The following is a 23,483-nucleotide window of genomic DNA, read 5'->3' as shown; positions in this document are numbered from 1 at the left end:
GAGTACTGGAGTAGGTTGCCATGTCCTTCTCCAGGGGATCTTCCTGATCCAGGGATTGAACCCAGGTCTCCTGCATTGCAGGCAGATGCTTTACCATCTGAGCCAGCAGGGAAGCCAAAATAAATTCTTGCAGGGTCAACAATTTAAATGCAAAGAGCAAAATCAACTGGCTACAGACATAAATAACTAAATCAAGAAATAAATGACAAAGGGAAAAATATTTGCAACACAATTTCCAAGATCAAAACAAACAACAAACAGGTTAAGAAATTACTCTTGAACAAATGAAGATTCATTCATACTGCAAAATAAATCACAAATTAAAACTTTTCATGGGAGACAGGGTGCTCAGGGCTGGTGCACTGGGATGACCCTGAGGGATGGGTTGGGGAGGGAGGTGGGAGGAGGGTTCAGGATGGGGAACACATGTACACCCAAAACCACCACAATATTGTAAAATAATTAGCCTCCAATTAAATTAATTTTAAAAAATAAATAAAACTTTCATGGATAAGATAAAAAAGTTTTGAAAATAAGTCTTGGGTTTAAAAGGATATATTAGGTTGGTACAAAAGTAATTACGGTTTTGCATTGTTGAACTTCGCCATTTGATACTGGAATACATTCTTAAATAAATGTTGTTATGTTATACATCATTTTAATATGCATTTCTCACTTTATGCTTTTTCCTAATGAATTATTACTAGCTGTTTATATGCATTTTAGACTATGGAAATGATGTTAGACAAAAAATATATTTGAGCGATTTTCCTGTTTGAGTTCAAAATGGGTCATAAAGCAGCAGAGACAACTCACAACATCAACAATAGCACTTGGTCAAGGAACTGCTAATGAATGTACAGTGCAGTGGTGGCTCAAGAAGTTCTGCAAAGGAGACAAGAGCCTTGAAGATGAGGAGTGAGATGGCCGGCCACTACAAGTTGACAACAACCCACTGAGAGCATCATCGAAGCTGATGCTCTTACAACTACACAGGAAGCTGCGCAAGAACTCGATGTCAACCTCAGTACAGTCATTTGGCATTTAAAGCAAACTGGAAAGGTGAAAAAGCTCAGTGAGTGAGTGCCTCATGAGCTGACTACAAAGTAAAAAAAAACAAAAACACGTTTCTGAAGTGTCATCTTCTCTTATTCTTTTCTTAAAATTTTAATTGGAGGTACAATATTATGATGGTTTCTGCCATACATCAATACGAACTGGCCATAAGCATACATTTGTCCCTTCCATCCTGTACCCCTCTCTCACCTCCTTCCCCACCCCATCCCTCCACATTGTCACAGAGCACCAGCTCTGGGTGCCCTGCATCATACAGCAGGAAAAAAAGACACATGTATACCAATGTTCACTGCAGCACTATTTATGACAGCTTGGACACGGAAGCAACCTAGATCTTCATTGGCAGATGAATGGATAAAGAAGCTGTGGTATATATACACAGTGGAATATTACTCAGCCATAAAAAGGAACACATTTGGGTCAGTTCTGATGAGGTGGATGAACCTAGAGCCTATTACATAGAGTGAAGTAGGCCAGAAAGACAAATATCACATATTAACGCATATACATGGAAACTGGAAAGATGGTACTGATGATCCTACATGCAAGGCAGCAAAGGAGACACCAACATAATGAACAGACTTTTGGACTCAGTGGGAGAAGGAGAGGGTGGGATGATCTGACAGAATAGCACTGAAACCTATACATTACTGTATGTAAAACAGTCTTCTGTTATTCTATGCGACAACAATGAATCATTTCTCAATCGGATTGTGACACGAGACGAAAAGTGGACTGTATACGACAAGTGTGATGACCAGCTCAGTGGTGGGACTGAAAAGAAGCATCAAAGCACTTTCCAAAGCCAAACATGTACCCAAAGAAGGGTCATGGTCACTGGTGGTCTGCTGCCTGTCTGATCCACTACAGCTTTCTGAATCCCGGCAAAACCATTACACCTGAGAAGTATGGTAAGCAAATCGATGAGATGCACCCCAAACTGCCTTGCCTAAACCCAACGTTGGTCAACAGATAGGGCCCAATTCTTCTCTGCAACAACGCCCAACCACACGTCACACAACCAACACTTCAAAAGTTGAACAAACTGGGCTACAACGTTTTGCCTCATTTGCCATATTCACCTGACCTCTCACCAACCGACTATCACTTCTTCAAGCATCTCAACAACTTTTTGCAGGGAAAATGCTTCCACAACCAGCAGAATGCAGAAAACGCTTTCCAAGAGTTCAAGGAATTCTAAACCGTGGATTTTTAGCCTATAGGAATAAACAGACTTATTTCTCATTGGCAGAAGCGTGCTCACTGCAATGGCTCCTGTTCTAATGAACACAGACGTGCTTGAGCCGAGGTACAATGATCCACGATTCAGGGTCCCAAACCACACTCACTTTTGCACCAACAGAAACAAACAGCAACCACCTTCTTTTGTTTCAAACAGTGTGAACTGATACATCCTCTACAAAAAGCAATTTAAGCAAAATACATATTTCTCTTTGACCCAGCAATTTCTCTTATAGAATTTTATCCTATAGATACATATGCACATGTGGGAAAAGATACACTATTTAAACAGCAAAAGACCAGGAAAAAACCTATATATCAAACCAAATCCATTCAATGGAGCATTGTTTAGCCATTAGAAGAAACTGTTACAGGAAAAAGAAAACTAAGATGTTAATAACATGCTACCATCTGAGTTGCTTAAAAGTAGAAAATAGGACACATCTCTATGTATTGTCTGTGTCCTTATGCATGAAACTGAATCTGTAAGTCACACAAGAAACTCTTACGGGTGGCTCCTCTGAGGGGATGAGAAGATCAGGGAAGGAGTTGGGTTTATACTCCAGCTTTCAATCATGATCTATGGAGTAAATATACTTTTTTTAAAAAGGAAAGTCTTATAGCCTATTTCTTTTCCACCCCGAAAGTATCTTGGCTTACACATGAAAAGAGGAAAATTAAATTATACCCTTTGCCACAATATCTAAAACTGCACATACAACTTTTGCTAAAGTATGAGAAATATGAAAATGATACATGCTTCTCTTCCTTTGCTCACCTACAAAAGTACCTAAGTCATGTGTTAAACCATCTATTTTAAGCTACAGCTGAAAAGGAAGATTATGAAAGTAATAGCAGCAGTGTGAAAATCAATTTCTAATCAAAACACTCTTCTCAAGTCCCAGAAATCAGTTCTAATTAGTGGCAAAGATGCTCCTAGGCTTAACACCAAGGCTGCAACATATCTGAAATAAAATAACCAGATTAAGGAAGGACAGGACAATAAAATGGGAGGGGAGTGTTTTCACATGAGTGTGTAATAGCAACAAAGCAGTGGCTAACTATACAATGAGTCATAAACTATCCTTGTTTTTGGCCCCACCTCACAGCTTGTGGTATCTTAGTTCCCCGACCAGGGATTGAACCCGGGCCCTCAGCAAACAAAGCATGGAGTCCTGACTACTGGACTACCAGAGAATTCCCTAAACAATCTTTTTATTGTTTTAATAAAGGCAATAATTCTCTCCTTGCAAGAAAATGTACATTGAAAGAAGCCCCTTCTCTATTATTCCACTTGAAAATAGAACACTTACGTTGACTTTTCTACCAAGTCCTAGGAATAGCAGAACTGTTAAAAAAGATGTTTCAATAATAAAAGTTCTCCAAGCCATTTACAAGCAATCGAACGAGAGGACTCAACAGTAAGACAATCCTCAGATGCTGGGCTTCTCTGAGCTCTTCTTACAGACACTAAAGTACATGAAGGCACCAAACAGTTTAGATACTATTCAGCACCGACACAAAAACACTGTCACCATACGCTTGTTAATTAGATCACGATCGGATTCTACACAGGTATGCGACCACAAGAAAATCAGTTATTCTACTCAAATATTAACAGTTAGATATTTCCCAAATGCCTTTGATCAACAAACAGAGCGGTACTTTACAAAGCTATTATGCACCAACTAATACTCCTGCAGAGAAGCCCAAGGCGTCTCACCTAACACTGCTAATTTATTAATTTGTCTTCTTAGCTATAAAGTTTCACGTTTTTCCAACATTAGATTACCTAAAAACCAACTATAGCTTCAATCAGCAATTTATTTTAATGTAAGTATCTGAAAATAATCTTAAAGGAAATGAATTTTAAAATGTCAAAAGAGGCAACTTACTAAGCATTAGACTGTTTAGTCTAAACCATTTCCTATAATCCATGATAAAAGACTTCAACTGTACAAGATAATCACAACCTGTTACAATAACGCATTTAATTTTCTATTTTGCTAACCAAAACTGACTAAATACAGGGATTAAATAAACTGAACTGTGGATATTTGCAGGTTATTAATTGTGAAATGTAAAAGGTGCTATAAATAATATGCACAAAAAGAGTAGAAAGAAATTGGAAAGAGAGTTAGCTTACTTAGGATTAAGAATATCTGAGATAGATGTATAGAGAAGGCCTGAATTTAAAATGGAGAGAATACTGTTTGCTAAACTTGAGAAGATTCACTGACGGATACAAACTGAGTCAGAATACAGATGGACCTATGAGAATACAACATGCCTACAAAGGGTGATTTTGGAAGGGCTCAAGTGCACCCAATACAAAACAGAGATACTCATTACAGGATGCAGTGGAAAGGAGGGCAGACAGGAACAGGGCTTAGAAAGTAAAAAACTGATTACTTGTTTCAAAATCTGACACATCGCTCATGCAATTTATTTAGAATGTCATTTTGCTCTATTGAGTCACTTAAAAGAAACGAAGCAGAATTGTATACAGCATTAATTAAACACATTAGCCTAATAGGTAGAACACTTCTTTTCCCTTCCTTCCAGCTTCCCTAACAGACACCTTTTTTGTTTCCCCCAGTCTAATTCTGATAACAACTAAGCTCCTAACCTACTCTGATATTTGAAACAAAGCTCAGCTTATTGCAAAGTTTCTCTAGGGCAAGGACCCCACAACTTTCATCAGGTTCTAAAAGGAGTCAGTGACAACAGCTTTTAAAAAATTTCTTTCAAGACTCCCTATAACCATTGTAACAGAGAAAGTACAAAATAAACTTGTGCCATTTACTCCCTTCTTTAGTCCTATTCAACTTTGGCTTTTTAACCCTGTGAAAAGTTACAAATATAGGGGAAAGGAAGAAAGCACCTCCTGTGCTTAACTGAGTCCCCCTCCCGCAGGGTGCCAATCAGTTATAGAGCCTGCTCTCTGACTTCAGGATTACAGTGAAAGTCACTCAGTCATGTCTTACTCTGTGCAACCGCATGGACTGTAGCCTGCCAGGCTCCTCTGTCCATGGAATTCTCCAGACCAGAATACTGGAGTGGGTAGCTGTTCCCTCCTCTAAGGGATAGGACTGCCACTATCCTTGAAGACCCTCAGATAATTTGTCAAGTCCTGGGTATAAAATTTAGAAGCTAAACTCTCTCCTGCCCTGAGTCTCAGAACTTTCTTCCTACTTTAATGTGTCAAACCCAAGAGTGCCTCATTTTTTAAATTAAAATATTTAAGAAGCAACATAAAATCTACAAATAATACAGCATTAATTAAACACATTAGCCTAATAAGTAGAACACTCCTTTAAATTATTATTAAGACATGCAAATAATTATCTGCTTGTGGAAAAGGGTAATGCAAAACTAGCAATGAGGTGCTAAGATGGAGAGGGAGGCCTGCCCCAGCAATCCACCTGGATCTGTGGTCCTGGGCATTTCCCTTAGGCCTAGGGCACTGGTTTTCCCAATGACAAGGAAGGACCAACACCACATACATTTTCACACAGAGCACACTGCTCAACTCTGTTCTTGGTTTGCACAAGTGTTGAATCATTTTTATTACTATGGTAATCACTGATTATTTATTAGGGACTATTAATGCTGAAATCCAATTTTGGAAAGTATTTAGGGCTACTATTTTGAAAACTGGTTTTCAGATTATTTCATAGATGAGTGGCAAATTTCATTTTACTTCTGGGGAGGAAGTACCTTTAATTAAAATGTTAGGTACATGTATACATGTCATATACAGAAACCAACTTTATAACATATCAAAAACCATCCACTGAGTACAGAAACACGGGGGAATTGAGGCATTAGAAAAGAATAACAGCAAACCCACCTTTGTCTCCTGGGCCTTACAATGCATTTTAAGGGGTAGGAGGGAATCCATAAAGAGAAAAACCAGAAAAGCAGTCATGAATGATGTGAACCATATGTAATATAATGCGTCTTTGATCTCTGGATTTCTGACAGAAAGTCCTGGTTTCTGAAAGTGGTCATAAATGACTTTCTTCAGGAGGGGGACCTGACCTGGCTCTGGAAAGAAGGAACTTAAACCAAAAAAGGACAACATGAGCCGGGGAGGAAGGTGTCCTTCCTATTATACAATACATAGTGTACGGTAAGTTCAGTGAACAATGTGTAAAGGAGCTTGACTAGAATAATTAAAGGTTCATGTAGAGAAAAGAAAGAGATTAACTGGCGGGTTAACCAGAAAACAGATGATACTGAAGACCAGGATTTGGGCTCTGTTACAGGACAATGGTTAGCAATACAAGAGGTTGGCTTGATGTGTGTATATTACAGCTAAGAGTTGGGTATGAAGATGTGCAAAGTAATGCTTGGGAGCAAGTATTACAAAGGCTACTTTGCAAGGAAGACATTGAAGGAGAGCTAAAATAAGTCCAGGGATGGAATTGTGAGATTAAACTAAAGTAGGTGTAGGAGCAACAGGAGAAAGCAGAAACTAATGCATAAATGATTCCATAGTTCTAAAGTTCTAAACTTGATATTTAACATTTCTGAATCAGTATGCATTTACAAATCAGTGATGCAGGTATAACTATTATGGCCACTTACAGAAATAAGAACCAGAGGCACAGGCTCAGTAACCTGCCTAAAGTTAGGGAGCTGGTGAAAGGTTGAGGTAAAGTGTGAATCCTTGCGGCCTAACTCAAGCCGTTAACCACTGCCCAACTTGTCGCTATGCATAACCAGTCTATTACCTTTCCCTTACCTGAATGATACCAATCTTCCGGGTCTAGGAAGACTGAAAACATGATGAAATACATATACGATGGAATACTACTCAGCCACTTTAAAAAAATGAAACTTTGCTATTTGCAACAACATGGATGGACTTGGAGGATAATATGCTTGACTCAGAGAAGAAGACAAATATATATGATTTCACTTATACACGGAGTCTAAAAAATACATGAATGAACATAACAACAAAAAAGAAACAGACTCACATATACAGAGAACAAACTAGTGGTTACCAATGAGCAAAAGGAAAGGGGGATGGGCAAGATAGAATTAAGGGGATTAAAAAGTACAAATTTATTGTCTATAAAATAAATAAGCTACAAGGATATACTGTACAGCAAGGAGGGAATATAGGCAATATTTTATAGTAACTTTTAATGGAATATACCCACCACTTCATGGGAAACAGATGGGGAAACAGTGGAAACAGTGGCAGACTTTATTTTTGGGGGCTCCAAAATCACTGCAGATGGTGACTGCAGCCATGAAATTAAAAGACGCTTACTCCTTGGAAGGAAAGTTATGACCAACCTAGATAGCATATTCAAAAGCAGAGACATTACTTTGCCAACAAAGGTCCGTCTAGTCAAGGCTATGGTTTTTCCAGTGGTCATGTATGGATGTGAGAGTTGGACTGTGAAGAAGGCTGAGCGCCAAAGAATTGATGCTTTTGAACTGTGGTGTTGGAAGACTCTTGAGAGTCCCTTGGACCGCAAGGAGATCCAACCAGTCCATTCTGAAGGAGATCAGCCCTGGGATTTCTTTGGAAGGAATGATGCTAAAGCTGAAACTCCAGTACTTTGGCCACCTCATGAGAAGAGTTGATTCATTGGAAAAGACCCTGATGCTGGGAGGGATTAGGGGCAGGAGGAGAAGGGGATGACAGAGGATGAGATGGCTGGATGGCATCACTGACTCGATAGACGTGAGTCTGGGTGAACTCCGGGAGTTGGTGATGGACAGGGAGGCCTGGCGTGCTGCGATTCATGGGGTCGCAAAGAGTCGGAAATGACTGAGCGACTGATCTGATCTGATCTGATCTGAATACACAAAAATTTTGAATCCCTTTTATATACCTGAAACTAATATTGAAAATCAATTATACCTCAATAAAAATAAATAAATAAATACTTTTCCCCCCAAGTCTTAGGTCTCATAAGACTCAACATATAAAGTAAAACCTGCTCAAGACCTAACTCCAAGGCTCTTCAGGGAGCCAGAGATCTTTTATTAACACTTTACAAAATCAAGTACTCTGACAGGCTTCACTGTGAACTGGCACATAATTTCCTTTTCTTAAAGTAATGCATGTTTTTCAAGTTTAGATATTGCTAAAGTAATTCTTGCTCCCTTCTCTCTTAATCCTCCATTTCTTTTTATTATTTTATACCGGAGTATAGTTAATTAACTATGCTGTATCAGTTTGAGGTGTACAGCAAAGGGATTCAGTGACATAATACATGTGTCTATTCTTTTTCAAATTCTTTCCCCATTTAGGTCATTACACAGTATTGAGTACAGATCCCTGTGCTATAACAGTAGATCTCTGTTTGTTATCTATTTTAAATATAGCAGTGTGTACATGTCAATCCCAAACTCCCTCTAACCCTCTTGTCACCACCTTTCATTTTCAGTTAGCAAGTCCAACACCCAAATTCACAACACTTAATAAAAAAGGGGCAGGGGGAGAATTTCCAACTAAAAATAAATCAAGAGAGTCAACATACTTAATTGCCCTCCTTCCCTGCGTAGCCAGAAAAATTAGTATAATTATGACAGAAAAGGGAGTTCAATATTAACTACTCAAAGTTATGCACTACTTGTTTGAAATGGTAATAAACAGCAAGAGAAAGGAGGTAGATTTCAGGTCTTACCTTATAATACACCAAAGTCCCTGTTACTACTGTGGAAGGAAAAAGTATTAGGAAATGTTTAGAGGAGAAAATAAACTTTCTTAAAAGTATTATCATACCATCTAAACCAAGTCACCCTTAGCTAGCTTAATACAGAACAGAATTTGTAATAGATTAAATATCAGTATAACATTTATTCTTCTTGTGGTTACAGGAAAATTATTTTTATGAGTCTGTATGAGACATATGCATTCTGTCTCACATTAAAGTTTTATGTATAATACATGTACAAATTTAAATTCACTTCCTTTGGGATTACAGTGTTCTCCAATGATAGACAACATAGCCAAGGTTTTGCAGAAACACTCATCAGCCAGACACTGTTGCAATATTTTTGTCCAATGATGAAGACACTGACCATGTATTTCAACTTGACAAAGGCTAAGTTTATCAGTTAGCCTCATTCCCTTTCTACAGGAATGAAGAGAGTCCAGTGGTTAAGAAAACTGGCTAGAATCAGGTATGCAATTGAACCTGGTTTTCATATATGCATATGTTGTCTTAGGCAAGTTTATCTAATTTCTTTGAACCTGTTTGCTCTATTGTAAAATCCCTGCCTCTCAGGTTGATATGAAGATTAATACTAACAAGAGTTAACATTAAGTGTTTATTGAGTAAATGACACTAAGTACTTTACAGAAAAGCTACTTTTCAGTCACTCTATGAGGCAGTAGTATTATTCTCCTCACTTTACAGATGAGGAGGCTAAGGCATTTAAGAGAATTAAGTGGGCCCAAATTCATAAAGCTATTAAGTGGAGGAGCCAGGACTCAAACTCACTTGAACCCTACCTCTTAACTCCTATCAACATGCTGAGTTAATGTATTTAAAGACCTCTGCACAGTGCCCAACCCATAGAAAGCATTTAGTAAAGGTTAGCTACTGTGATCACTAGGAATGGCAACCCACTCCAATATTCTTGCCTGGAGAATCCCATGGACAGAGGAACCTGGTGAGGTATAGTCAACGGGGTCACAAAGAGTCGGACACAACTGAGTGACTTTCACTTCACTCACTGTGATCATCAAAAACTAGGGCCTCACACAAGTCTCTACACATCGGTCATTCCAGTTATGACCTTGTTAACAGTCAGTAAAGAAAACAACAACAAAAAGTCAGCAAAGAGGTGACAGACTCACCTAGATAGGACGGTGAAGGGGAAGAAAGACTTTCAGGTAGTAATCAGACATTGGTTTTGTAAATTTAACTTTAGCAAGTTATCAAAACATTGATGGGAAAGCAATTTTAATAATAAAGTCTGTAGGGAAAAGCACTCACATCAAAATCCACCTTAAAGACAGGTAACAAAGTGAGGAAAAGAAAATAAACAGAAAAAACGGAAACACCACTCCTGCCTGCTTTAATGCCCCCATGTACTAAAAAACGAATTAGACCTTTTTCAAAGCCTAAAGAAAGAAAAAGTAAAGAGACGGAGCCAAAGCAAAAACAACACCGAGTTGTAGATGTGACTGGTGATGGAAGTAATGTCCGATGCTGTAAAGAGCAATACTGCGTAGGAACCTGGAATGTCAGGTCCATGAATCAAGGCAAATTGGAAGTGGTCAAACAGGAGATGGCAAGAGTGAACATCGACATTTTAGGAATCAGCGAACTAAAATGGACTGGAATGGGTGATTTTAACTCAGATGACCATTATATCTACTACTGTGGGCAAGATCCCTTTGAAGAAATGGAGTAGCCATCATAGTAAACAAAGTCCGAAATGCGGTACATGGATGCAATCTCAAAAACAACAGAATGATCTCTATTTCCAAGGCAAACCATTCAATATCACAGTAATCCAAGTCTATGCCCTGACCAGTAATGCTGAAGAAGCTGAAGTTGAATGGTTATGAAGACCTACAAGATCTTCTAGAATTTACACCCAAAAAAGATGTCCTTTTCATCATAGGGGACTGGAATGCAAAAGTAGGAAGTCAAGAAATACCTGGAGTAACAGGAAGATTTGGCCTTGGAGTACAGAATGAAGGAAACAGAATGGAGTACAGAAATAGAGGAAAACAACAGAATTGGAAAGACTAGAGATCTCTTCAAAAAAATTAGAGATACCAAGGAAATATTTCATGCAAAGATGGCTAAGAGAGTTTTGCCAAAAGAACACACTGGTCATGGCAAACACCCTCTTCCAACAACAGAAGAGAAGACTCTACACATGGACATCACCAGATGCTCAACACGGAAATCAGACTGATTATATTCTTTGCAGCCAAAGATGAAGAGACTCTATACAGTTAGCAAAAACAAGACCGGGAGCTAACTATGGCTCAGATCATGAACTCCTTATTGCCACATTCCAGACTTAAACTGAAGAAAGTAGGGAAAACCACTAGACCATTCAGGTATGACCTAAACCAAATCCCTTACGATTATACGGTGGAAGTGACAAATAGATTCAAGAGATTAGATCTAATAGACAGAGTGCCTGATGAACTAAGGACGGGGGTTCCTGACATTGTACAGGAGGCAGTGATCAAGACCATCCCCAAGAAAAAGAAATGAAAAAAGGCAAAATGGTTGTCTGATGAGGCCTTACAGATAGCTGAGAAGAGAACTGAAAGGCAAAGGAGAAAAGGAAAGATATACCCACTTGAATGCAGAGTTCCAAAGAACAGCAGAGAGAGATAAGAAAGCCTTCCTCAGTGATCAATGCAAGAAAATAGAGAAAAACAATACAATGGAAAAGACTAGAGGTCTCTTCAAGAAAATTAGAGATATCAAGAGAACATTTCATGCAAAGATGGGCTCAATAAAGGACAGAAATGATATGGACCTAACAGAAGCAGAAGATATTAAGAGGTGGCAAGAATACTCAAAAGAACTATACAAGAAAGATCTTCACAGCCCAGATAATCACGATGGTGTGATCACTGACCTAGAGCCAGACATCCTGGAATGTGAAGTCAAGTGGGCCTTAGGAAGCGTCACTATGAACAAAGCTAGTGGAGGTGATGGAATTCCAGTTGAGCTATTTCAAATCCTGAAAGATGATGCTGTCAAAGTGGTGCACTCAATATGCCAGCAAATTTGGAAAACTCAGCAGTGGCCACAGGACTGGAAAAAGTCAATTTTCATTCCAGTCCCAGAGAAAGGCAATGCCAAAGAATGCTCAAACGACCGCACAATTGCACTCATCTCACATGCTAGTAAAGTCATGCTCAAAATTCTCCAAGCCAACCTTCAGCAATATGTGAACCGTGAACTTCCAGATGTTCAAGCTGGTTTTAGAAAAGGCAGAGGAACCAGAGATCAAATTGCCAATATCCGTTGGATCATCGAAAAAGCAAGAGAGTTCCAGAAAAACATCTACTCTGCTTTATTGACTATGCCAAAGCCTTTGACTGTGTGGATCACCATAAACTGTGGAAAATTCTGAAAGAGATGGGAATACCAGACCACTTGACCCGCCTCCTGAGAGATCTGTATGCAGGTCAACAAGCAACAGTTAGAATTGGACATGGAACAACAGACTGATTCCAAATCGGGAAAGGAGTACATCAAGGCTGTATATTTTCACCCTGTTTATGTAACTTAAATGCAGAGTACATCATGACAAATGCCAGGCTGGATGAAGCACAAGATAGAATCAAGATTGCTGGGAAAAGTATCAATAACTTCAGATATGCAGATGACACCACCCTTATGGCAGAAAGTGAAGAAGAATTAAAGAGCCTCTTGATGAAAAAGTCAAAGAGGAGTGAAAAGTTGGCTTAAAACTCAACATTCAGAAAACTAAGATCATGGCACCCAGTCCCATTCAGTTCAGTTCAGTTCAGTTCAGTCGCTCAGTCGTGTCCAACTCTTTGTGACCCCATGAATCACACCACGCCAGGTCTCCCTGTCCATCACCAACTCCCAGAGATTACTTGTTCGCAAATAGATGGGGAAACAATGGAAACAGTGACAGACTATCTTTGGGGGCTGCAAAATCACTGCAGATGGTGACTGCAGCCTTGGTATTAAAAGACACTTGCTCCTTGGAAGAAAAGTTATGACCAAACTAGACAGCATATTAAAAAGCAGAGACATTATTGCCAACAAAGGTCCCTCTAGTGAAAGCTATGGTTTTTCCAGTAGTGGATGTGAGAGTTGGACTATAAAGAAAGCTAAGCAGCAAAGAGTTGATGGTTTTTGAACTGTGGTGTTGGAGAAGACTTGAGAGTCCCTTGGACTGCAAGGAGATCCAACCAGTCCATTGTGAAGGAGATCAGTCCTGAATATTCACTGGATGCTGAATATTCATTCAGCTTCACTGATGCTGAAGCTGAAACTCCAAAACTTTGGACTTCAGCCACCTGATGGAAGAACTGACTCCTGTGAAAAGACCCTGATGCTGGGAAAGACTGACGGCAGGAGAAGGGGATGACAGAGGATGAGATAGTTGGACGGTATTCACTGACTCAATTGGACACGTGTTTGAGTAAACTCCAGGAGTTGATGATGGACAGGGAGGCCTGGAGTGCTGCAGTCCATGGAGTCGCAAAGAGTCAGACACGAATGAGCAACGGAACTGAGCTGTACTGAAAGAAACTATTAGCATCATTAAAAGTGCTATGTCTTAGTCACCCTGCTGCAGAGAAACCCAAACCTGGAGACAAGTACATAAAACAGGTGGACCAGGTCCCAGCTTTTGCCATACTGTGCTTGTAAACTGCCCTGGATCCTTAAGGAAAAGAACAATGTATTTTCATTTTCCAAACATGAAATTAAGGCCCAAATAGAGTAAGTGACAGCATAAGGTCAAGCCACTAGTATCAGGACTAGGACAAAAACACAGATTCTCCTGAGCCATGTTCAGTAAATTTTCTTCCCACTAAGCACTAATTAAGATAGTGTAGTGAGACATTCCTTTAAAAGTATACCCTGCCTCAACTAATTGTTAGCAGCAGCAAGTTGGTGACCAATTTTAATTAAAACATTTTTCTTGAGGAAAATGACCATTCCTGTTTATCACTGTATTCTCCCTGTGCTATATTATATGAATGCACTAATACTGGTTGAATAAACTAAGTCCCAAGCCATCACCCTCACTATAATCTTAAACGCTACAATAAATCATTAAATGAACTTCCTTTTTCCTTAAGACCATTCTCTAAAAATGTCTAGCCCACAAGGTTGATATTTCTTTCACAGCCTATTACACAAAAGCATCACTATAATTTGAAGTTATATATTATACCTAATTATAACTAAAATTTAAAATTCAAGGACAAGGATAAAGGCAGTTCCCGATATTTAGGAAAAACAACTCACAAAATTTTCTAGCCTTTTGCTGAATGAATCCTTCTCTGCCCCACACAGTTTTAATAACTTAGACACTCTGTGTTAAGCCTAGTTGGCATTAACAGTCCCCTATAAGAAGCCTGAAAAGCCAAATGAACTTCACCACCTATACCAAAAAGCAATTAGCACCAAGAACTACTGTCTTCACTGCCTGTCTCTTACCCTTAAAACTTAATTTTTCTCCTATGACAGCTAAGGAAACTGGGCGGCTTCAAAGGGAGCAAATGCTAGCCTGTTAATGAGTAATAAAAAGAGCCATAGGGAAATTTCCCATTACAAAAAAAATAAGCACACATAAATCTAAACATCAATGGAAAGTCACCCTGCGCTTTCAAGTACCACTTCCAACAATACCCTACAGTCAATAAAAGGCCAAATAAAGCAGCAATGGAGAACAGTGAGACTAAAGTTAAATGTGAAGATCTGGGGAATGAAGATTGCTAATTTAACCATAACAACTGTTATGTTTGACAAACCAAACCTCCCACTCACCTTCTCCCTTCAACACGCACGCACACACACATGCACACACACACCCTTGTACTCACGTTACAGAAGTATTATATTTGTCCAAGCTGGCCTTGTTCTTGCAAGGAGGAAACATGTCTGTGAAATATCTGGTGGGCCAGGCATCATGTGATGTCAAATAGCAAGCAGAGAAACCACCACATCAATTATTTATTGGGAAGGCTTCCATCCTGCCACCAGCCTCCATTTTTCTGTTTTACAGAAAGACTAACACAGAAGCACATATTCAACTTTTTTCCCACACCTATCTTTTTTTTTTTTCCAGTTATATGAAAAATGGCCAAAAGTTTATTAGGGCATAGGATTGACGAAAACGATAAATATTTAAGTCATTATTTTAACACTTCCAGCTTTTAAGTCTTTCATCATAATTTTCAGGAATCCCACAAAACTCATTTAGCTTCATTATCCCATAACTGTGTTTTATAGTAAAAGAGCAGTTTGCACTATGTAACTATCCAGGCGGAACGGCTCTCTCTCCACTGCAACCGAGTACATTATGTCCCTCCCCAGCCTGCTTCTACTACGTATACATAATCATGGGTCGTGGCTCACTGGCCCAAAGACTAGCATCCTAGGGCTCCTAAAAGACTGTCATTTCTCTAGTGACATATTAGATATATGTATATATATAACAAGTATACAGCAAGTATAACAGATCTTCCTTGACTTGCACTGGGGTCACTGCCCAATAAACGCATCATAAGTTGAAAATACTCTAAGTCAGAACTGTATTCAGTATACCTCACCCACTGAACATTATAGCTTAGCCTAGCCTAAGTATGCTCAGAACACTCACGTTACTCTATACTTGAGCAAAACTCATCTAAAACAAAGTCTGCTTTATAATAAAGTGCTGAATATCTCAAGTGCTTGATTTTCATACTGTACTGACGTGACAACAGAAAGGTTGTATAGCACAGAATGGTTGTTTACCCTTGTGATCGCATGGCTGACTGGGAGTGACCACTCGCTGCCCAGTGTTAAAAAAGAGTATGGAACCCAGGAGAGGAAGTCCAGTTCCTACTGAATGGGTATCTCACTCATATCATCTTAAAGCTGAATGACCTTAAGTCGAGGACTGTCTGTAGTTGGGATTTTAGCAGTGCTCCAGTTCTATAGCTAATCTTAGTTTTCCTGGGAAAATCAGTAAAGTCATAAATGGGAGGAGGGAAATGATAAGTAAACAATCTTCACAGAGCTCCTTGACCTTCTGCTGAACAACTCCAGTCAGGAGTTGTTTATAGACGAGTCATTTTAAAACACAAAGGAAAACAGTGATTGGGCACTCTGGTCTAACATAAACCCATCCTGGCATCCTAGGCAACCTGCTTCTAAAACATAACGTGAGGACTATGCCCTACAGCCTGTCACGATTAACTGGAAATAAAACAAATGCATTACCTTAAAAGCGCATTACCGAACCAATTAGATTTTAAAATACTGACGCCACGCTCCCATTCTCAGGAGTGGAGACTGACATCCCTTCTAATGTCATCACGGAAAAAAAGCAGAAAAGGCATGCAGAAACATGCAGAAAAGGCATATGTTTGGATGAGGACAAATCGAAGTTGAATCTGAGTTTAGTCACTCCTTAGCTCGTTCAGTTCAGTCGCTCAGTCGTGTCCGACTCTTTGCGACCCCATGAATTGCAGCATGCCAGGCCTCCCTGTCCATCACCAACTCCCGGAGTCTACTCAGACTCATGTGCCTCGAGTCGGTGATGCCATCCAGCCATCTCATCCTCTGTCGTCCCCTTCTCCTCCTGCCCGGAATCCCTCCCAGTATCAGGGTCTTTTCCAATGAGTCAACTCTTCGCATGAGGTGGCCAAAGTACTGGAGTTTCAGCTTTAGCATCAGTCCTTCCAAAGAACACCCAGGACTGATCTCCTTTAGGATGGACTGGTTAGATCTCCTTGCAGTCCAAGGGACTCTCAAGAGTCTTCTCCAACATCACAGTTCAAAAGCATCAATTCTTCGGCACTCAGCTTTCTTCACAGTCCAACTCTCACATCTATACATGACCACTGGAAAAACCACAGCCTTGACTAGACGGACCTTTGTTGGCAAAGTAATGTCTCTGCTTTTTAATATGGTATCCAGGTTGGTCATAACTTTCCTTCCAAGGAGTAAGACTCTCTTAATTTCATGGTTGCAGTCACCATCTGCAGTGATTTTGGAGCCCCAAAAAAACTGGTTAAAGTTGGCCAAATCAACTTCTCCTTCAGTAAAACAGGTGTAAAACATCACTTGCCTCAAAAAATAGTATCGAGGATGAAGACAGGTAATGTGAAGTACCCAACACCTAAAATAGTGCCAATAAATATTTACATTCCCTTGAAACAACACTTTCTGGACGCCACACACTTTGTTAGGCACTTTTTCATAATGTCTTAAATCTTCAGAAATCCTTTAAGTATTTCCCCCATTTCTCTGTTTTAAAGAGGTTAAATAACTAAACAGGTCACAGAAATGATGAGCACTCACCTAAACCCACATCCTTCTGACCCCAAACACAAGGTAGTCTCTGTCTACTGTGTGCCTTACATGGCTACTTTTGAAAACACATGCTTCTCTCAGTGGTTTCAACTGGAAAAGTTAGAATTGAGCAATTCTATAAACATAATAAATTTCAAAGTGAGCACTGATTTTTAGATTTTAATCAACTCTATCATCATAGTTAAGGTTTACTATTTAAAGGACCACAATGATTTCAATAGTTGTCCTTATACTGAAACTTTTATTTCAAATCATCAAAGGGTAAACCATACTATGGCTTATAATACAATACTCAACTTTTAACCAACAACCAAAGCTACTGTTGAAACCATTCCAAGAGGTCCTGATGGCACTTGATTCATTCAGGGATTGAGTGCTTGCTATATAAATAGCACTACTTACAGTAAATCCTTGTTAAAGTTCAAGACAAGCCTACCATGGAATAAATTTTACATTTCATTTTTACTCAAGATTAAAGGCCGAAGTAGTATACAATCTACAATTCTTAATTCATCTAAAAATAATTTCATTAGTATTGTATAAACTACCTCCTTACAAACTAGTCAGTTGACCAAATTTGTGAACTATTAACAAAAACTTTTGGCAGAAAATGTAAGGTTTAGTAAATACTTCAATACTCCACAAGACAGATATAGGAGTACTTCTTACAACCCCATATAAACCATAAACATAGTCCCAAAACTAAACTCCAAAAGAGGTTATGTCCTAAGTTTATGAAGTAGATACTTTATAATTGTGATTTTAAGGCTCTTTTTGAAGAATACCTTTCAGCCTTTCTCTCCAAAACTACAAATATGCCTATGCATATGAACTCTGCACACCACTTTAGGTATTCCATTAAAGTCCATCAATAGCTCCTCTCAATTCACAGGAAATTCACCAACCCCAGATAACCACTCCTTATTTAGGTGGTTATGTTTTTATAGTTTAAACAGATTTTTCTCCTAGTTTATAAATAGCAGGGTTCCTTGAGGAATTTACATTTATCAACTTAAAAAATTACTTACAACTTTATATTAAAATAACACTTCTTCCAAATCTTTTAAAAAAACTGGTGTCTTTTGTTCACTACTATTAAGAGTGCTCACAAGATTTATGGCCCTGAACTAGGGGTGGCAAAGAAGAGAATTCCAAGATACTGTCAAGGCCAGTGACCTTGAGAAGTTTACAATCTCACTGTACAGTCTGTCCTATCAAAAAAATAAAACAAACCTCTCCTTCAACAATTTACTGACATTTTGAACACAAATTGGTGTGGTCTTTAAATATATTGGAAAAGGAAGACTGTAGATAAAGAACTGGAAAATAGACTCAGAGAAATTTAAAAAGGAAAAAACATGACCAAAGGATCGCGCAACGCATACCTGATTCACCACATATTACCTATGTCTGATTCACCACATATTACTTAGCTTCAAAAAACCTATGGTTAATTCGACAATTGTGAGACTGAAAATTAAAAACAAAAACCAACACTGATTTAGACATAATTACTAACTCAAGAGAACTGATAACAAAAAATGACACAACTTCTGGAAAGATTCTACCTGAAAGAATGTTGCTGCAAGCTATTCAATCGGCAAAATTTTAAGCAGATGAGGTAGAAGAAATATACGGCAGTTATACCATACACTCGCACTGTCACACTCATGGTAGACATCACTGATTAATCATGCAACCCTTTCCTCCTACTGAGCCTAATTTCCTCCAAAATAGCCTACCAGCAGAAATCAGGGTGGGCATTATAATTGAACCTATCTGTTGTCCTTTCCTGATAGCTATTTTTCAAATACTATTCAGTCAACTATGTGAAGAACCCAGAATTTATGTATTTAATGTTCAATGAACTTAAAATAAACCCCATTTATTGAGTTGCTCCCCCTCCTCCAAAATAACTCTACAAAAAATTTAAATATCCTGTTAAAGAGAATAAAACATATAGTCAATATAACCTTAATTAGGAAAAATAATCTTTATAACAAAATGTACATGAGTTCTAGAAAACTATTTCTCAGCAGTCCTCATTTTTGACCCAATTTGAATGAAAAAAAAAAAAACTATAATTACTTTTTCTGAGTATCAAAAAAATTAAAACCAAACATATCTTCAACATTTAGGGATTAAAAAATAGAACAGTAAAAAGAAAAAAATAATAATATATACCTGTAGAACAAGCAAAAGAAGCACGAACTTTGTCCTTGCAGTTTAAAGGAAACACAGGTCACCATGAAAACTCTAAAGAGAACATGACTATTTAAGATTTGTCACTTCCTTCCAAAAATGATTTAAGGTATTAATAGAACAAAGACTCCAGAAGTAAGATGATAAAAATGGAAATAAAAACAGATCTCTAGAACTACGGGATCACATCATGATGGGTGATGTTTAGCATCAAGTAATCTAACAGGAAGAAGTGAAAACCTGGAGTCACCAGGTTTTAAGAAAGCACTGTGGAGTAAGTGAGGAAGAATTATTTCCTAAATCCCGAATAGAGAATATTCTACGAAGAAATCAGGAGGTTCCTGCTTCCCGGCACATACTACAAGATTTCAGTAGTATGTAAACACAGTCAAAGAATATAAACACGACAAAAAGAGGCATTTCCCCAACCCAACTCCAACCTCAATTGGTACCAATAATAAAAATAATTGCTTTGAGAACGAGAATACTTTTTTTAGTAGTTTTCCGGCAGAGGCTCTTAAGTACACATGACCTCCAATTATACATCCTACACATCGTACAGCTCCCTATGTATAACCATTCAGACCTTTTCCCATTATTTCCTGGAATTTTAAGGATTCGTTTGAAAATAAGCGCCTGCACTACTTTTAGTCAAGTCCAAAAGTATAATAAACATTCCTGCCCAAGACCTTTTTCCTCCCTAAAATAAGTGAAACACGAGCCCTCCTTAAAGGCTTGAGATACTCCTAAGGTATGTATAAAAGTCCATGGACAGGCCACTCATCTGGAGGAAAATGATTTAAAATTTGCCAAAGTTGCCAAATCACATTTGGAGACAAAAAACGGACCAATTTTACTTCATAAGACAAATCATTTTCAATAAACGAACGTGACACCAGGAAAGTAAGTTTAATGATCCGGGCAATTATTGCTGGAAAGAACTTTAGGGACAAAGAGAATCACTCATTTAGCTTATATTTATGGGACGTCTTTCTTCTGAGTGGCTTTAATTTTACTACCATTACTTAGTAGTAAACAGAGCACTTTATAGAACTTACATTATACGTAGGAGGCGTAAATCTAAAGGTTTACCCAAGTTCCTTCAGAGGCCAAATTAAGGAAAGCCATGGTTTTTCCCACCTCTGAGAGGAATGAAGGGGAAGAAAGGTCAGGACCCCCTCCTGTCCCCTTGTTTAGCTAGGAAAACAAGTGTCCCAAATGCGCACAACCTGGACCGAAGCTCCAGTCTGCGGCAGCGTGGAGGAGCCAAAAGCGATGCGTGGAGCCTAGTCTGGGTCCTTACCTCCTGGATGCGCTTCCTGGCCCGCTGGAGCACTTCTTCGTAGCCCTTCTGCCGCAGCTCGCTCAGGCTTTCGTAATACTCCTCCGGGTCGTCGGTCTCGGTGAACAGTACCTGGGACAGGATCTTCCAGCCGCAGGTGTCCAGGCCGTGGCCCAGGTAAATCTGGAGCTGGTAACACAGCGTGTCGATTTCCTGCTCGGACATCTCCGGGGCGCCCCCGAACAGCACCGTCCACATGCCCGACGGCTCCTCCGGAAACACCGGCAGGCACGGCTCCAGCTGCGAGTTCACAGAGCACAGCTGCTGGTGCACGGCGCGCAGATCCTGGAAGGAGAAGAGCCCGGCCCAGCTGCACTCCTCGGCCGGGGACTCCAGTTCGGCGGCCGCTGGCGGCTGCTCCGCGGCCGAGAGCGCCAGCGCCGCCGGGTCCGCCTCATCTTCCCTCACCATTTCCAGCACCTCGATCTCCTCGGTGACCGTCCCGCAGGCGCTCACTACCCGCACTGACATCGGGGCCTCCTTGGCCGCCGGCGGGGCTGCCGCAGCGGCGGACCCCGCCACATCTCTGCCTCCGGATGCCCTCCGGACCGGGCTGGGGTTGGCCCTCACTGGGCTCCGGAGAGGACTCTCCGCCCCTTTGCCGGCCGGACTCCGCAGCGGCGGGTCCCCTCGAAGGCTGCACGCGCTCCGCGGAGAGCTGCCCTCTGGCCAGGCTGGGCGCCTCCGGGACCCGGGGCTCCTGCCCAGAGTCGCGGAGGCAGTGGCCTCGGGCCGACTCTTGCCCGCCGGGCTGCCCGGCCCGCGAGTCCCGTCGGATGCGAGCGCGCCTGACTCCGCGCCGCCTCGCGCCCCCGCCTGATCCCGGGTGCCGCTCCTCTGCCTCTGGGCCGTCCGATTGTGGCAGGTTATGGCAAACTTGCCCTCAATCTCGTTCCAGGCTACGATGAAAACGAACTTGTGCTTCTCGCGCTCGTCGAATACGTGGGGCCGCACGGCCACCCAGTCCGACTCGACCGTCTCCTCCAGCGCGAACGACATGGTGGCTCCGGTGCCAGGCCGCGGGGAAGGCGCCGCTGGCCCTGCCCGCGCGAGGACTCGCCGGCTGGCTGCGCCGCGCCCCCCACTCACCCTCGCCGGGCGCCTTCAGCCATCTTAGCGCGCCGGCCGGCTCTCCCCGCTCGCTCGCCTGTCTCTCCGAGCTGGGACTCGTCGCGCTCCTTTGTGGCGCGGCTCGCGGGAAAGACAATGCGCGTCCCCAGAGCAGGTAGTTCACATGGTCACGTGCGGCTGGGTCTGTTTACAAGAACCGCGCCCGCCCGGGCCGCCCCCCGAGCGAGGCCGCGGGGCTGAGTCTGCGGCGCTCCGGAGGTGAGGCGCGGGTGGCGCGGGGCCGGGCGGGCGGGTGGGTGGTCGGGGCCCTGGGCTTGCGAGCCTCCGCCGCTCGCCCTGGCGGATCTCCGCGCCCCTCCTCCTCTTCTTCTCGACAGCCTGGAGCCGGCCTGACGAAGGGACGCGTCTCCTGAGCGCGGAGCCTCAGTATCGCCACAATGTTGCCATTCGGCTGCTGACGTAGCGGCTCCACGAGGGACGTAAACACGGGCACGTGCCGCACGCTGGTGACGCGGCGGCGGCGGCGCGCACACCTCGCTCGCGCGCGTCGGCCCCGCCCCTCCGCGTCTCCCGCCCCCGCCCGCTCGCGGCCGCGCGCGCGAGTCTTCTGTTCCTCAGGCTCGGGTCCGGAGCCGGTGAGCCGCGCAGCGAGAGTGGCAGGTGTGACCTGCGGGACAGGTGGCCTCCAAACCCAGGGAGAGAAGGACAAAGGCGAAGGAACTGAGCATTTTTGAACTCCAGTCATTCAGAGGGACCCTCAAGTGTACATTTTCTTCCATTTCGGGGGGATAACTCCCATATTCAGAAAGAAGTACGCCGTGACGTTACGTGAGCTGTGTGCTAAACTTTGTCGGGATCCCCTAGACAGTTGGGTTCTCCCCTTAACACTCTTGCGATACACTGTCAGATACAAAGGGAAGGTGTCTGAAGACAACCCAGTAGAACTCCAAAACAAAATAAGTGAAAATTCAGTCATGTCCTACCAGTATGCTTATGTCTCCGTTCATCAGTGTTTTATTGTTTCTGGCTACCTCGTTGTGTATTGTTCTGTGAACCTCGTTTTGACGTCACCGACTTGAGCCCTTTTGAAATTGTATTCAATTATCAGAGTTCCCAGAATCCACATACAAAAAAAAAAAAAAAACACGTAAATCTGAAGAATTACGCTATTCATACTGAACTATGATGAAACATTCTCAAAATTGCCTCATTGGTCTTATAATCTAGTTTAAATTATTCACATACTCTTTCCTACTACTATCCAATCCATATTGCAGGTATTCTGCATCCACAGTAAAGCACAATGGGAATTATTTGTTACTTTTATCCATATTTCTAAAATATATGCGAGACCATTTGGATTAACCTTACATTGTTAGCCATACTTATTTCAGTTTTGTCCTGACATCTGAATAAACAGCCGAAAGCTTTAGCCCTGTCAGTCAATTGGACATTTTAGACCTATAGATCTGCTCTGACCATAGAAAAGGGGAAGGATGAGCTAAAAGGGAAAAGGGCTGGTTCTT

At 41.2% G+C, this 23,483-nt stretch overlaps 1 protein-coding gene across 1 annotated transcript in view; it reads right to left on the bottom strand.

Moving 5' to 3' along the window:
- The window catches only part of JMY (junction mediating and regulatory protein, p53 cofactor), a 72,189-nt gene extending 49,788 nt beyond the window's left edge, over positions 1–22,401 (bottom strand). The window contains 1 exon segment of the mRNA XM_070377263.1: positions 20,848–22,401. Coding sequence (XP_070233364.1) covers positions 20,848–21,885 — 1,038 coding nt within the window. The 5' untranslated portion in view covers positions 21,886–22,401.
- Between the last annotated feature and the right edge of the window lie 1,082 nt (positions 22,402–23,483).

Source organism: Bos mutus, chromosome 10, assembly GCF_027580195.1.
Source record: "Bos mutus isolate GX-2022 chromosome 10, NWIPB_WYAK_1.1, whole genome shotgun sequence".
NCBI classification, from domain to species: domain Eukaryota; kingdom Metazoa; phylum Chordata; class Mammalia; order Artiodactyla; family Bovidae; genus Bos; species Bos mutus.
The sequence above is the reverse complement of the archived record's forward strand: the minus strand, read 5'-3'. Positions and strand labels throughout refer to the sequence as shown.